At 45.1% G+C, this 13,565-nt stretch overlaps 1 protein-coding gene across 3 annotated transcripts in view; it reads left to right on the plus strand.

Annotated features, from left to right (window-relative positions):
- slc25a26 (solute carrier family 25 member 26) overlaps positions 1 to 11,023 on the plus strand; it is a 51,060-nt gene extending 40,037 nt beyond the window's left edge. For 2 of the 3 annotated variants that reach the window (XM_026168664.2, XM_080302050.1), the window contains 3 exons: positions 476 to 540; positions 5,338 to 5,411; positions 10,594 to 11,023. In XM_026168664.2, coding sequence (XP_026024449.1) covers positions 476 to 540; positions 5,338 to 5,411; positions 10,594 to 10,690 — 236 coding nt within the window. In that variant the 3' untranslated portion in view covers positions 10,691 to 11,023. The remainder of the gene's footprint in view (positions 1 to 475; positions 541 to 5,337; positions 5,412 to 10,593) is intronic. The other variant, XM_080302051.1, reaches the window with a different exon arrangement.
- Positions 11,024 to 13,565: the final 2,542 nt, after the last annotated feature.

Genomic DNA, 13,565 nt, shown 5'->3' on the forward strand with positions numbered 1-13,565 from the left:
ATTTTGCTGCCTATCCAGCTTCCAACTTGGAGTGTTGGGAGGGAATTTGGGGTGGAACGTCTCTATAAAGCTCACAGGAGTGAGTGTGTGTTTTAGGGGGTCTGCGTGGCTTTTTTTTGCATGCATGTGCATGTAATCAGGTGTGTGTGTGTGTGTTTATAGCTCAGGGGAAGACGTAGGCTGGACGAAGCTGTAGAAAAGGGGGTGCTGGGAATAGAAGCGCGTCTCTGGTTTTTGTGGTCTAATAACAGGGGAAGGTCTGGGACTTGGAATATTATGATTTTATGAACTTAATGGAGTTGAGGGCCAATAGTTCTTGTGTTTATTGCTGAATTAATACATTACTGTAACTGTGGTTAAGTAATTGGTCTCTTTTATGGGTTTATTTTTAATATTTAAAGTCTGTTCTGAGAGCATAGAGTAAAGGCCTCTTATGTTTTCACTTTGCTGAGCGCGTTTGTGTGTCTTTCTGTAGGTGCAGTAGCCGCGCTTGTTACCACTCCTCTTGACGTGGCAAAGACCAGGATCATGCTCGCAAAGGTATACACACTTTAAACACGGCCACACAGCACAACGCCTCCTCTGGCAGCGAATTCATAAACACTGCTGTCAGGTGATGCCTCGCAGGCGGGGAGCTGAGCGACCCCCGCAGTGGTCGTGAGCACGTTTTGACAGTGTCAGCATGCAGGACCGGAGCAGGCCGAGGTAGCGCCGGGACATTAGTGACACCTGTGTGCACATATATCACCTCACCTGGAATATGGACCATTTCGGGAACACGCTGTTTGTGCGAATGGTTAGTGTTAAGAGTGCGGACATGTTACTACTTCAGGAGAATTTCCATCCCAAGGCTGCTTGTCACTGAGAGGTGAAGCAGAGGCCCATTGTCCCTCCGGTTAACTCTCCTACTATGTCCGTCTTCCAAGGCGTCCCCCCCAAAATCCTCGTGTTCTGCGAATCCTCCTCTTCCTCCCTCTCCAAGCCACCTTTTTTCTCTTCTGGCTCGCTCTAACTGTATGTCTGGCTTCCCTCACTTTGTCCTGTGTGTGTGTGTGTGTGTGTGTTTGTGTGTATAAAGGGTAGTGAGTTCAGAGTAACCTCAATCGGCCCCCCACAGACACACACACACACACACACACACACACACACACGTGCACACTTACACTGTCCTTGGAGAAGACACAGTGTTCCATTCCCACCCCGTCCTAACTAATGAGACACTGGAATTAACATAAGACTCCGACAGTCTTGATCTCTGGTGAGAAGCCGTTGGCTGTAGGTGGAACACTGTGTTACAGAAGCTTCCTGTAAACATTATCTGAAACACAGCTGCTGTAATTTAACCACCAGCAGAGGACTTGGCCTGCATCGAGTTTCAGTTATAACTTTATAAGGCCAAGTCTTTGATTCACTAAAGGCGCCACAGGTGAGAAAAGGAGAGTGAAACGAGAATGTGCTGCTATGCCGTTTAAAGCGCTTCTACTTCCTGTTTAAAGTCTGTCCACATCCACTTTACTACAAGGAGGATTAAATGTGTGCATCTCAGACTTTCATTTTTTGTAATTGAACTCAAAAAATGTAAGCTTTCATATATGCTATATTCATGACATGTAAAGTGAAATAACTTCAAGCCTTTTTTGTTTTAAATTTTAGGATGATGGCTTGCAGTTCATGACAATCAGAAACTCAATATCTCAGAAATGAGTGATTATTAATCTCCGGCTCTCTTATACAGTGTGTCTTTTGTCTTGTCTTTCTCCTCTCACGCTCAACTGGTTGTGGCGGATGGCCTCCCTGAAGCTGCTTCTGCTGGAGGGTTTCTTCCTGTTCAAAGGGAGTTTTTCCTTCCCACTGTCGCCAAGTGCTTGCTCACAGGGGCTAATCTGATCTTTAGGGTTTTTTCTGTATTATTTTAGAGTCCTTACCTTACAATATAAAGCACCTGGAGGTAACGGTTGTTGTAATTTGGTGCTGTAGAATTAATATTAATTTGAAGTGAAAAGTCTGCATGAATCGTTGGACTTCAAACACCTTGGATTCTGTGCCTCTGCATGCTTCCTCCAGACTCCAGGACCTTTGTTTTTCAGTAAAGGAAAAATGTGCTTTGATCTGAAAATAAGACTTTGGGCCGCTGAGCAGCAGTGGTTGTTGAAGCTTGTGCTTGTTCCTGCCACACTTTCCCCTTCCAGTCCACTTGCTTTTTATTCTTCAGCACAGCACTCTACTAACATCCTACACATGGAGGGTGTCAGTGATCATCATAATCATCTGGACAACGGTTAGGTCAGCAGGCTTTCCAATCGTGGCGGCGTGCACTGAACTACCTTTGAGTATAAATACTGTTGAATTGTAATTTAGTCAAACTTTAAATGAAAAATTCTAATAATTTGAGATACTGGATTTTCAATTTTCATGAACATCAATCGCTAAGCTAAGCTGCAGATTTTTTTTCTCCAGTAACCTCAAATCATTATGTTTAGGAGTTAGGAGAAAGTGATAATAATGCCAATAAATGTCTATTTATGATTAACAGTTTAAAGCTGTGATATTGAGTTTATATTCACCAACCTGGAAACAACAAATCTTTGGCATTTTTTTTTTTAAATTACTGAAAACCCCCCCAGAAAAACATCATATTTAATGGCTGTGATGTATTTCCTGTCAGCCAAATTAGCAACCAGTGGTCCCGATAGTTCTTAAAGTGGTGCTGAAAATGAAATTGTAAACTATTTTTTGTGAAAATTATAAATTATTTCAAGACCACTTGAAAAACTGCAAAAAGCTATATTTTGCATGGTGGCTTCCAAGTAGAGCTTCAACATGCAACAAGAAGAAATGGGAGTGAGATACAACTTTTTTTTTTTTTTAACATGCAGTTTATTGAAAACAACACTTAAACTGAAACAGGCTGTTTTACAGCTGATCACAGGTTTAGGACCACATGCATTTAAAAGGCCAAATCTGTGCAAAAATGTGGATTCATTGTCATTTTCTGTCAGGTAGTCACACTGTCATGACGTTCTGATGGCAAAGGCAAAAAAACGTTCCCTTTTTGAACGTGGTTGGGTTGAACTGCATAAGCAAGGTCTCTCGCAGCGCGCCGTCACTGCTGAGGTGGGACACAGTAAGACAGTTATTTGGAATTTCTTAAATGATCCTGGGGGTTATGGAACGAAGAAGTCAAGTGGAAGACCCAAAAAAATTTCACCAGCACTGAGCCAGAGGATCCAATTGGCTGTCAATCAAGACACCGGACGATCCTCGAGCCAAATTAAGGCCCCATAACCATCAGACGGCATCTGAAACTGAAGGGCTTCAAAAACAAATCTCCTTGAATGCCACAGAGCTGACTTTTGGACTTTGCAAGCGAGCACCAAACATGGGACAATAAAAGGTGGAAGAAAGTTTTATTCTCTGATGAGAAAAATGTAACCTTGATGGTTTCCAATGTTACTGACATGACAAGCAGAGATGTTTTCTATGTGCCACAGCGGAGGGGGCGCCATAACGGTCTGGGGTGTTTTTTCCTTCAGTGGAACAACAGAGCTTCAGGAGGTGCAGGGGCGTCAAACGGCCGCTGGCTATGTCCAGATGTTATAGAGAGCATCCCTCATGACTAAGGGCGGGTTTGGTCCTAAACTTTTGATCAGCTGTAAAACAACCTGTTCCAGTTTAAGCGTTGTTTTCAAAAAATGTTTTGTCTCACTCCCATTTTTTCTTGTTGCATGTTGAAGCTCTACTTGGAACCTTGTTAAGATCCAACTATGCAACATACATTTTCAAGTGATCTTAAACTCTCATTTTTAGGGGCTCAGGTTTGGTGTCGCTCGGTTGGCTCCTTGTGGGTGACAAGTCCAGGCAGGAGCGTTGAAGAAAGACAGACAGAGCAGGGCTCGTGTTGACTGTGGACGCTTTAGATCCGGGCTATGGGGGGAAACTGGGTGTTGGAACTTGTCACATCAGTTTTCTTCCCACAGGACACAGAATGAAAGACTGGCGTTGTACAGTATGCAGCCTAGCGCAACCGAGACCCAGGCAGGCCGACATCCAGGGCACAGCTGGAGGAGCAAAGCCCCTCCAGGACAGGACTGCCTGCAGCAGTGGCAGCGTGCCTGTTGTACCACAGAGCTGCCTCATACCTCCTATGCTGCTACCGCACAACACTGGTCTTCTTAGAGTCGGAGATTTCTGCCTGTTCATCACAGTGCTGCCATCAGTGTCATGTTTACTAATATCCACTGAAACCAACTGTGGCAAAGACAGGAGCCAGTGCAACACTTTATAGAGCAGCCGTTACTGTTCAGACTTTTCACAGGAAGCATAGTGGATGCCAGAAAACCCAGAAAAACACATCAAGAAGCACTTTTAAATCTTATATTTGGACAACAAAAAAAACACGAATCGGGAGAAGAAACTCATAAACTGAGATGCATAAAGATATTTTTGTATGTCAGCATAAGTTAGACAGGGAGTGTGTGTGTGTGTGTGTGTGTGTGTGTGTGTGTGTGTGTGTGTGTGTGTGTGTGTGTGTGTGTGTGTGTGTGTTTTGGACACCCTGTTCCTCCATTCCCTCGTTCCACCATTCCACAGCAGTAAAGGAAAAGAAAACTTGTCAGGCCAGAAGAGGAGGGGGCGGTGGTGGATTCATTTCTCAACCACCTGTCTCCAACAGAAACACAAGAAATAGGGGTGTTTTTCCCATTTCCGTGAAGAAAAGAAGCATGAATCCTACTCTAGATTTACAGCGGATGCTGCAGACTGTTTCCTACATGTTCAACAAGCTGCAGCATAGATCGCTGTGCGCACACCAACACACAAACTCCTCAAGCCTGTGCTCAGCTCCCTCCTGCTTATTCGAATCTCACAACTGCCTCTTCCATTTTTATCTTCCTTCCTTTTAAACTGAAGCCACCCACCATCACTTAACCCAATGTGGCCTTATCGTGCCGCTCTCATACCCGTGACGCTCCACGCTGATGGATTCAAAACTCTCTGGCCAGCTAATCCGTTTAGTATAAATAAAACGACCGGACTGGCAGGAGGAGAGGGAGACAAGGAGAACTTGTTGAGTGTGTTTTTTTTGGGTGGGCAGCTGGTTGGGTGTGTTTCTGAGCGGGTGCTGGAGGTGACACCTGCGCTGACACAGCTGTCCATTAGCAGAAAGAGGGGGGAAGGGGAGGCTGGAGGAAGCTGGGCTAAGAAAGACTAAACAGGGTGTCTGTCTGAGGAGCAGGAAGCACGGGAGACAATTTATCAGTCATCGCACCTCTATTTGTGCTCTCCAGGTCCCTCTTTCTGTCTCACTCACTCACTCTCCCTCTCTCTCCCTCTCTGCAGGCCGGCTCAACCACAGCGAGCGGCAACATCCCACTGGTGCTCTACGATGTGTGGAGGAGTAGGGGCATTGCAGGGTGAGTGTGTGTTTGTGTGTGTGTGTGTGTGTGTGTGTGTATCTTGATTTTGGTGAAACATTCAAAGACCCTTGTGATTGTTTAAAACCAAACAGCCTCTTTACACAAACCATTTTATCCCAGGCCACTTTAGAAAGCTCGTATTTTACATGATTTGATTTAACCCGGCTCCCGATCCCTCGCGTAATCAAGTTTGATAGAGCGGTTCCTCCAGGGAGCGTGAATTTACAGCCACGGCTGAAAAATGAGCTGTATAAAAGCTTTTCCTGACGACTTGCTGCAGCGCCTTATTGATTAAGGTGTTACGAGGGGCCAAGTGAAAGGGTTTATTTAAGTGTTTTGATGTGTTTATGATGCGCACTGGACAAAAGGCCAGGTCTAATGGGGTCCACAGAGGGCCGCCAGCACTAAAACAAACCCTCAGTCCCGGTGAGTAATAGGCCTGCTTGTGTACAGGCTGCCATCGCTTAATCGGGATGCACCCCGGCGTAGTGCTCGCAGCAGATTTGGTTTGGGGCTGGGCCAAACGCTAGTAGGATAATGCTCTCCACCCTCCCTGACTCGCAAACACACGCACACACAGGCAAATTTTGTGTTTGTTTTTAGCAGACACAGTCCTGGAATCCAATCAGAGCCAAGGGTGATTCCCTAAAAACCTCTTTCAAACATTGGTAACACTCTGGGCATCATTTTTAATAAAGATCACGTCTGAGACTTGATTAAATCTCAGTGAGCTGATAGTTGGCAGGCCCCCGTGGAAAAACCCTAACTACAAGTCCCACTGTCCCTGCTGGAGCACAGGAGAACTGTTTACAGCCTCCAACTCTGCAGCACATGGAAATCTTTTTTTTGTCTCCCTCTTCTTCTCCTTCTACTCATTGTATCATCATCCTGGGCTTAGCTGTGTCTCAGCTGCACCCAGAGAACAAGGACCATGAGCTTAAAATGACAAACACTTTTTTTTTCTCCTTCATGATGCGATGTAACCAGAGAAGGTGAAGAATGAGAACAAAGAGAGTAGCTAAGAGACACATTAAATGCAGAAACAAAGGAGAGTGTTTAAAAAGTTTTTTTTTAAGTACAAAGGGAGGAATGGGGGGGTCTGTTTTGGCCCGGTGGCCCGGTGGTTGCACTGGTGCATGCCTGATACAGATTGCTGGGGCTTTAAAGCTGTAATTATGGTAATAGGCCCAATTGCTGTGTAGTGAAGCTCTAAAGTGCTTCCATGTGTGTGCCATGCCCCAGAGAGCCCGGGTTAGGAGAGAGCAGTGCAGCTCACTGGCCTACCCCACTAACCTGCAGGATAACCAAACACGGCTATGAGTCATGTCAAAATAAACACTAATGGGCAACATGTCCTCGAGGCTCTCTGATTGGCTCCTTGTGCAAACCAGAATAGAAGAAAAGCAAATAAGTAACACGCTCTCACCTCACACACAGAAACCTGTGGTAAAGTGCAATTGTACTTTACTGTTATTGGTCCTGCAACACAGCATGAACGGAGTCGTGCTGTGTTGCAGGAAACAGTAAAGCTGTGCTGCAAAGACACAATGATGAGCAGCTGTCCGCCCATCATTTAAGCCTGTCCCTGTTTTTGTCTCGTAAATATCTCGAGGACTCCAGAACATTCTTGCTTTAGATAGGATTTCTGGGAAAAGGTGTCTGTCTTCTTCTTTTGGAGTCAAACTTTTCTTAGGCGCTGCGCTGAGGAAACACAGAAGTGATTAAATAGCATTTTACAGACTGTTGTTTCCTTCTGCAACAAGTGGGGAGAAACCATGTTTACTAGAATGCCATGTTAATTCAGCCTGTAGCACAGGTGTTGACTACAGAGGGAGTTATTTCCAAGGATTTATCAAATACATGTAGCGCTCTGTCTTCCAGAATTCCTCAGCCACGTCTCAAACTTGTTAGTTCTCACGAGAACTGAACAGTATTAAAGAAAATGTCACTTATTCTTTTTCTTTCTTTTTTTTATAGTTTTGGACTCACACAACACAGAAAGTGCTTGTTAGAGGCTCAGTGGTTTGTGCTATTTGTTCAGATGAAAAATGTCCACCATCACTGCAGTTATAGTTATATAACAGATAAAGATAACACAGAGGAAACAGGGTGACTACAGATGAGTAATTTGTTTTCCAGACACTGATTATTTAGTGTTTTTTAAGGGAAAGTGTGCTCGAGTCTGTTTTTGTCTCTGCAGCTATCGTCCACTTTTCTACACCCACTCCCTGCTAGAAGGACATAAAAAAGATTGATTTTCCTCAGATTTGTTGAAGACCCAAACATGTTAGAGTCGGTCCTCTTTCCTCTTAAATTTATCCTTTCAAAGAGTTTCCGAGGACGGCTATTTTTATTTTATTTTTTTCATGGAACGCATTCTGTCTGCCAGAAATTTGCTGTCAGATACATTTGAAGATTTCTCCCTCGCTCTCTTCTTAAGCAGCACCGGCATATTTCTTCACCGCAACCAAAACATTTTGCGTGAGCTCACGGCGGTTCCTCCATACTGTCCTGCCGAGCTTTGAAACTATATTTAGCCCGGTTCCTCGGGAGAGGCGATTGGCCGACAATAGGGGGATGACGGCTCTCTGTGAATGGCCAGGCCGTGATGTCGAGGAGTCCCAGGGGGAATATTTGAGCTCCGGCTCTGCTCTGACGTCCACAGGTGGGCCTGATCCCAGACAGGAAATGTAACGGCAGCAGAGAGCTGAGACAAAACATGAGCGCTGAGTTTAAAATTAGTTCATTCCTCGCAGCGCGGCTATCGGACCATCACATGATGGAGAAGGTTGAGTGGAATACACAGGGATCTGTGTTGTCGTTAGGCGCTCCACCTGCCCTCTGTTACTTCTGTCAGTGGGTTTTGATTAGCTTTGGATTGTATTTGATATCAGGGTGTAAGCAATGCACAGCACTCCCCCGGTGCAAGCCTGCGACTTTTGTTTCAGCAGATGGTGATAGATAGCCGTGCCGAGATGGAAAGAGCACGTCGAAGGGCAGGGCAACAGCCTCTGACTAATGTCCCGTGTTTATTTGCAGCAGTTCGGTTCATGCTTGGATAAACACACTTGTATAAGGTCTCTCACACTTCCAACTTCCTCTCGGTTTCACACACTTATCAAAGCCAGCCATGCAAAGCTAAGCCGTCTGTTGAGACCGGGCGACCTAGGCCTGGAGCATTCTTAAAGGTGGAGTTGTGTGAATGGTTGGGATGTTTGGAAGATCCCTGGCATGCTTGGACACTTGTATAACTTTACAACGGACAACGTGAAAATATCATAAGTAGGAAGTCTGTCATGGCCTCTGATCTCAAATTTCTCAAAAGAGCTGCACTTAACTATGTGTGTGTGTGTCCAGAAATAGAAGCTTCATGTAGGGCACTGAAAGGAAGATGACAGAGCTTACACAGAGACTGTTGTAGGAAGATCTTCTGTTCCACTTGAACATGCAGGGCCGATGGTTAGGCACAGTAGAGCTTTGAGCTAAATGCTAACATCAGTATAGTAAATGCACAGCGGAGCGCCGCAGTAGCTGTGTCATTAATACAGCTTTTTTTTTTCCTCTAATAGTGAGTAATAGCAAATCTTGGACTGGGTGGCTCTGCAGCAGAAGCTGGTGTGAAGTTCTGAAATGTGATATGGAAAATAATCTGCATACTTTACCTCTCAGTTGCTAGCTGGAAGTCCTGTTTTAATTTCTTCTCTATGAAAACCTGAAACCTTAAAAATGTGATGCCTAAGCACAAAACCGGCCTGGTCAGGTTGCCCAGAAGTTGTCAGCTCTTCAGAATTATTTTCTTTCTCTTTTGATTTGTGCGTGTGTGTGATGTATTTGCATTCAAGAAGCATTTTTAAGGCTGATGAAAACCAAATTAAACTTTGCAATATTTCAAAAGTTTCTCTAGAAATGAAAGTGGACAGGAACACAAGTGCCAACACACCCACACGGATGATGAATGGAGACAGACATGTTGCATGCGTCGACAGTTTTGTCTTTTTCAAACACGTGCGCGCGCGCACACACACACACACACACACACACACACACACACACACACACACACACACACACAAGCGAGCACAAGCACACATCCACCAGCACACAATACTTCTCATCTGGCTTGGACTGGGCCAGACCTTGTGAGCGTGGGGGCGTATTGGCAGACAGAAGGTGTTGGTAGGCAAATGCACTGCGAGAAAGTCAGACAGAGTGAAGCGGGGGGGGAAATAAATGGAGAGACGGACACAAAAAGCCGGATGAACTGACAGGACCGAGTGAGCACGTGTCTTAGAAGTGCATGACGCAGCACGAATAGGAGTCAGAGGAGAAATCCCCAAACAAGTGAGCCAGCTGAGGGGGACGTCGCTGAGCGGAGAGACAGAGAAATGGATGGATGGACAGCAGAGAGACATGTGCAGATGTCATCTGGCCATCAGTCACATAGAGAGAGAGTAGAGAGAGCGAGAAGGAGGTAGGTGGGGGGAGTGAGAGCTCCAGAGAGGACTTGGGTGGAGGCTTGAAGCCTAATCCCAAAAACAGCTGTGTGTAGCAGGAGGTGGGGGGTATCTTGGGAGACTCTTATGGCCCATCACATCCTTTGACCACCACCAATGTTAGCAGCTCCTCGTTGAGCCTCGGTCGCTGTAACACGGGCCCCAGCCTTTGCTCTTTGTGAAAGTGGCTCACTAACATGGCCTCATGTTTGAGGCGCTCTCATCGACCCCTCTGCACCCAAACACCATGCAGAGCTGGACACGAGACGCTCCGGGCTCCTCCTTTCACAGCGCTTTTTCATGGCAGTCATTTAAGCTGCAGCACACTTTTATGAGAGTTGATCACACGTCTGAGTGTAAGAAAATCTAGTCCTTCCTCTAACCACGCCCTTGAAATACGGATGAAGTGTGCTGCACAAAACACCAAGTGTTCTCTTTTTTAAAAAACATACTCTAGCTCACAAACAGGGTGTCACGAACAAGGCAATCTTACGTTGTTAGACAGTAAGCGAACATTAGTGGACTGACATTTTGCTCTTTATATTGAGGACTCCATTCATCCTGCACAGAAGCGCTGTAGATAGTCTTGTAGCGTCTCAAATGCATTACTGTACCGCAATTTTGACAAATGCTGCAAAGATATCTTTTTTTTAAGAAGCACATGTTGCTCTCTCCCCTTTCTCCAGTCTGTTTGCTGGCAGCATACCGAGGATGACCTTCATCAGCGTGGGCGGTTTCATCTTCCTCGGAGCCTATGAGAAGGTCCGCCGCACTCTGCTATAGCAGCACGACCTGTGACTGTCCTGAGTCATGACCTGATGGAGAGAACCAGAACAGCAGGGAAATCGTCTCTGGAAATGGAGGATCCAGCATCCTGCTGAGTCCTTTGAAATGAGGCAGAGAGGAGACGCTCACGGGGATGACTGCATTACCCAGAGTGCCACATTCATACTTATTGATTAGGCACTCAAAACACCACAGAATTTTTTGAAATGAAGCAACACTGTATCACCTAGGACAACGCAGTCATTGTAGTCGGCAGTGACTGGGACCATTTATGTTTCACGTGTTTGTGAGAGAATGAGTTATGTGATTAAAAACGGTCTTTGTATCTTTCGAGTGAGGTTTGGGGCTTTCTTTGACTCTCTGGAACTCTGCATAGTTTAATGGTCATTTTAGCGTTTTCTCCTCTCTATTGGACTAAGCCACCTGCTTTAAAGACCCACCAGAGAGACACAGCACTATCTCACCATTGTTACAATCCTGCTGCAGCAAAGCTGACCTCATCCACATGCAAAAGCCTTTTTTTTGTCCTTTTTTTCTTGTAGAATCCCAGAACAGTAGAAGCCTTTTATTAACAAAATCACGCACTTTGTCATCTCCGGCTCTTCAGATCTTTTATTTATGAATAGATCAGATTTTTGATTCGGCCACTGCTTAAGCATTTTGCTGTCTCTCTTATAGGTTTGTGTAAGGCTTTTTTTTTTTAACCTTTTGTTGACCTCCTTCACTAGTATCAGTGTCTCTTTGGAACTCAAATGAAGTTCGACTGAACAGCAACCAAACACTCCAGATCTGTTATCTGCTTATTTTGTAAAGAGAGAAAGAAGGAATGGGCTTCATGGGCTAGAAACCTGCTTATAAACCAGTTCACTTGTTGAGTTTCTGAAAACGGGGTAGTTTGCATAAAAAATGGCTGCTTCTCTGAAATTTTGCACTTGCTTAACATCCCCATGTTTTGATGTCAAGTGCTGCACATTAGCGGTGCTGATAGGCAGTTATAGAAAGCCATGCTAGCTTTTCCTCTTATGGCAGTTGTATGTTGTGGGACGCTCTGAGCAACTGCATTCTCCACAATGTACAAACATTCAAGTCAAACAGAATTAGAGTAAGTGATCGACCTGATTAGAAGTCATGAAACTGGTAAACATGCTGATTTTGGCTATGTAAATCACTTGTGCTCTGATACACTCACTGAAGGGATCAGCACACCAGATTTCACAAAGAAGCTTCATTTTCTGCTCTTTCATTTAAGCAGATGGTTTTGATTTTGTTTGCTGAGGTTGTGTGATATCAGCGGTCCAGTCCCACAGCTGAACCGATCTGCATGACTGGATCAAGCAGAGGTAAGGCCGTGCACATTTTTACTCCGGCTTTGATCTTGTTTATTGGAGCAGCGGTTTCCAACTCCTGGACCACAGAAGTGTTGCGCGACCCGGCCACGAGGACGAGATATAAGAAAAGTTTGGAAATGAATGAGAGAATCTCTGAGTTTAATTTAAATTGTTGCGTGATGTGATTTCCAGTGTGGCCTTTTTAAATTTTACAAGTATTCATGCACCCCCTCCCTGCTCCTCAGGCTTTTAAAAGAAGAGGACAACTTAATAAAAAATGCTCCAATACATCTTATTGAAGGATTATTTAGCTGGCATATGGAAGAACAGTTAGGTATCAGTGTGTTTTCAGTGAATTAGCTCCTCTCATCTGTCAGCAGCCGGTCTGGAAGGTAAAACTGCACGAGAAGACAAATGTCCTCACAGGTGGGACTGTTTGTCATGCTGCTTGTCACTAGGCTGTAGCACAACAATGGTCGGAGTGTGATTGGTGTAGGCCGCGGCCAGGGGCACGTCAATCATCTGGTGACAAACGTCCATCTGGAATGCACATCCTGACCTTCAGTCAGACTCGACTCGATAGCAAATATTTTTAACAGCCCGCAGAAGGAAAAAAAAAAAGCCTGCTGTCTTTGCAGCTCCAAGGAGCCAAGAGACATTCCTGGTTGGAAGATTAGCTTTCTCTCTCTCTGTGTGTGTGTGTGTGTGTGTGTGTGTGTGTGTGCGTGCGTGCGTGCGTGCGTGGCTACTTGACTACTTTGAAGCTCAAGGACTCTGGATTTCATGTCTTTGTGCATGCTCCATTTGAATTGATGGCTTCTCCATAACCGCTGTGACAGGAGAGCAGCGTTAAATGCTAACTCAGCTGTTTGTGATATTGTCGAAACATCCTCCCTATGTGTGTGCTTTTTTTTTTATATGAGCAAGAAAACAGGCCCAACACTTGTAATAATAGCAAAATGGGATTTTTATTAGACACTTCAATGCCATGTTAGACACTTCACTGTTTTAACTTTGACATTGGGACAACGGTTTCAGACAGTCTGCATCAATAAATTACTCAGGATATGAACTGCACCCTCGCTCCTTCGAGTCCCTTTTACCTACTACACGGGGGTTGCTTTCCCAAAGCCCAAAAAACAAAGAAGAGGAGGAAAAAAAAACAAACATACTCTCTGATTGGTCTTGCTGGTAAAAATCACCTCAGTAAGTGCTATCAGGTGTAACCAGAGGAGCATGTCCTCCAGCTTACCTTGATAAGGCCACTGGTGTATTCATGTTGAATGGTACCAAAGCATTCAGGGACTGTGACGGTTCACCCCCCAAAGTTTGGTTACGGCACTTTTCACAAGCCTCCCTAACTGTTCACAGGAGTGAGCTGCACCTTTATCCACCTCAGGCATGAATCGTTATTACTGAACTGCAGTGATTCAGGTGGAGTACTGGCCATCTTTTGCTCCCAAATGCACCACCCCGTACCCCAGCTTCCCCCCCGGATGTCGACCCATATTACAGCAGTAACTGAATGACACAACATCACAATG

Source organism: Astatotilapia calliptera, chromosome 5 (genome assembly GCF_964374335.1).
Source record: "Astatotilapia calliptera chromosome 5, fAstCal68.1, whole genome shotgun sequence".
In the NCBI taxonomy this organism is placed as follows: Eukaryota; Metazoa; Chordata; class Actinopteri; order Cichliformes; family Cichlidae; genus Astatotilapia; species Astatotilapia calliptera.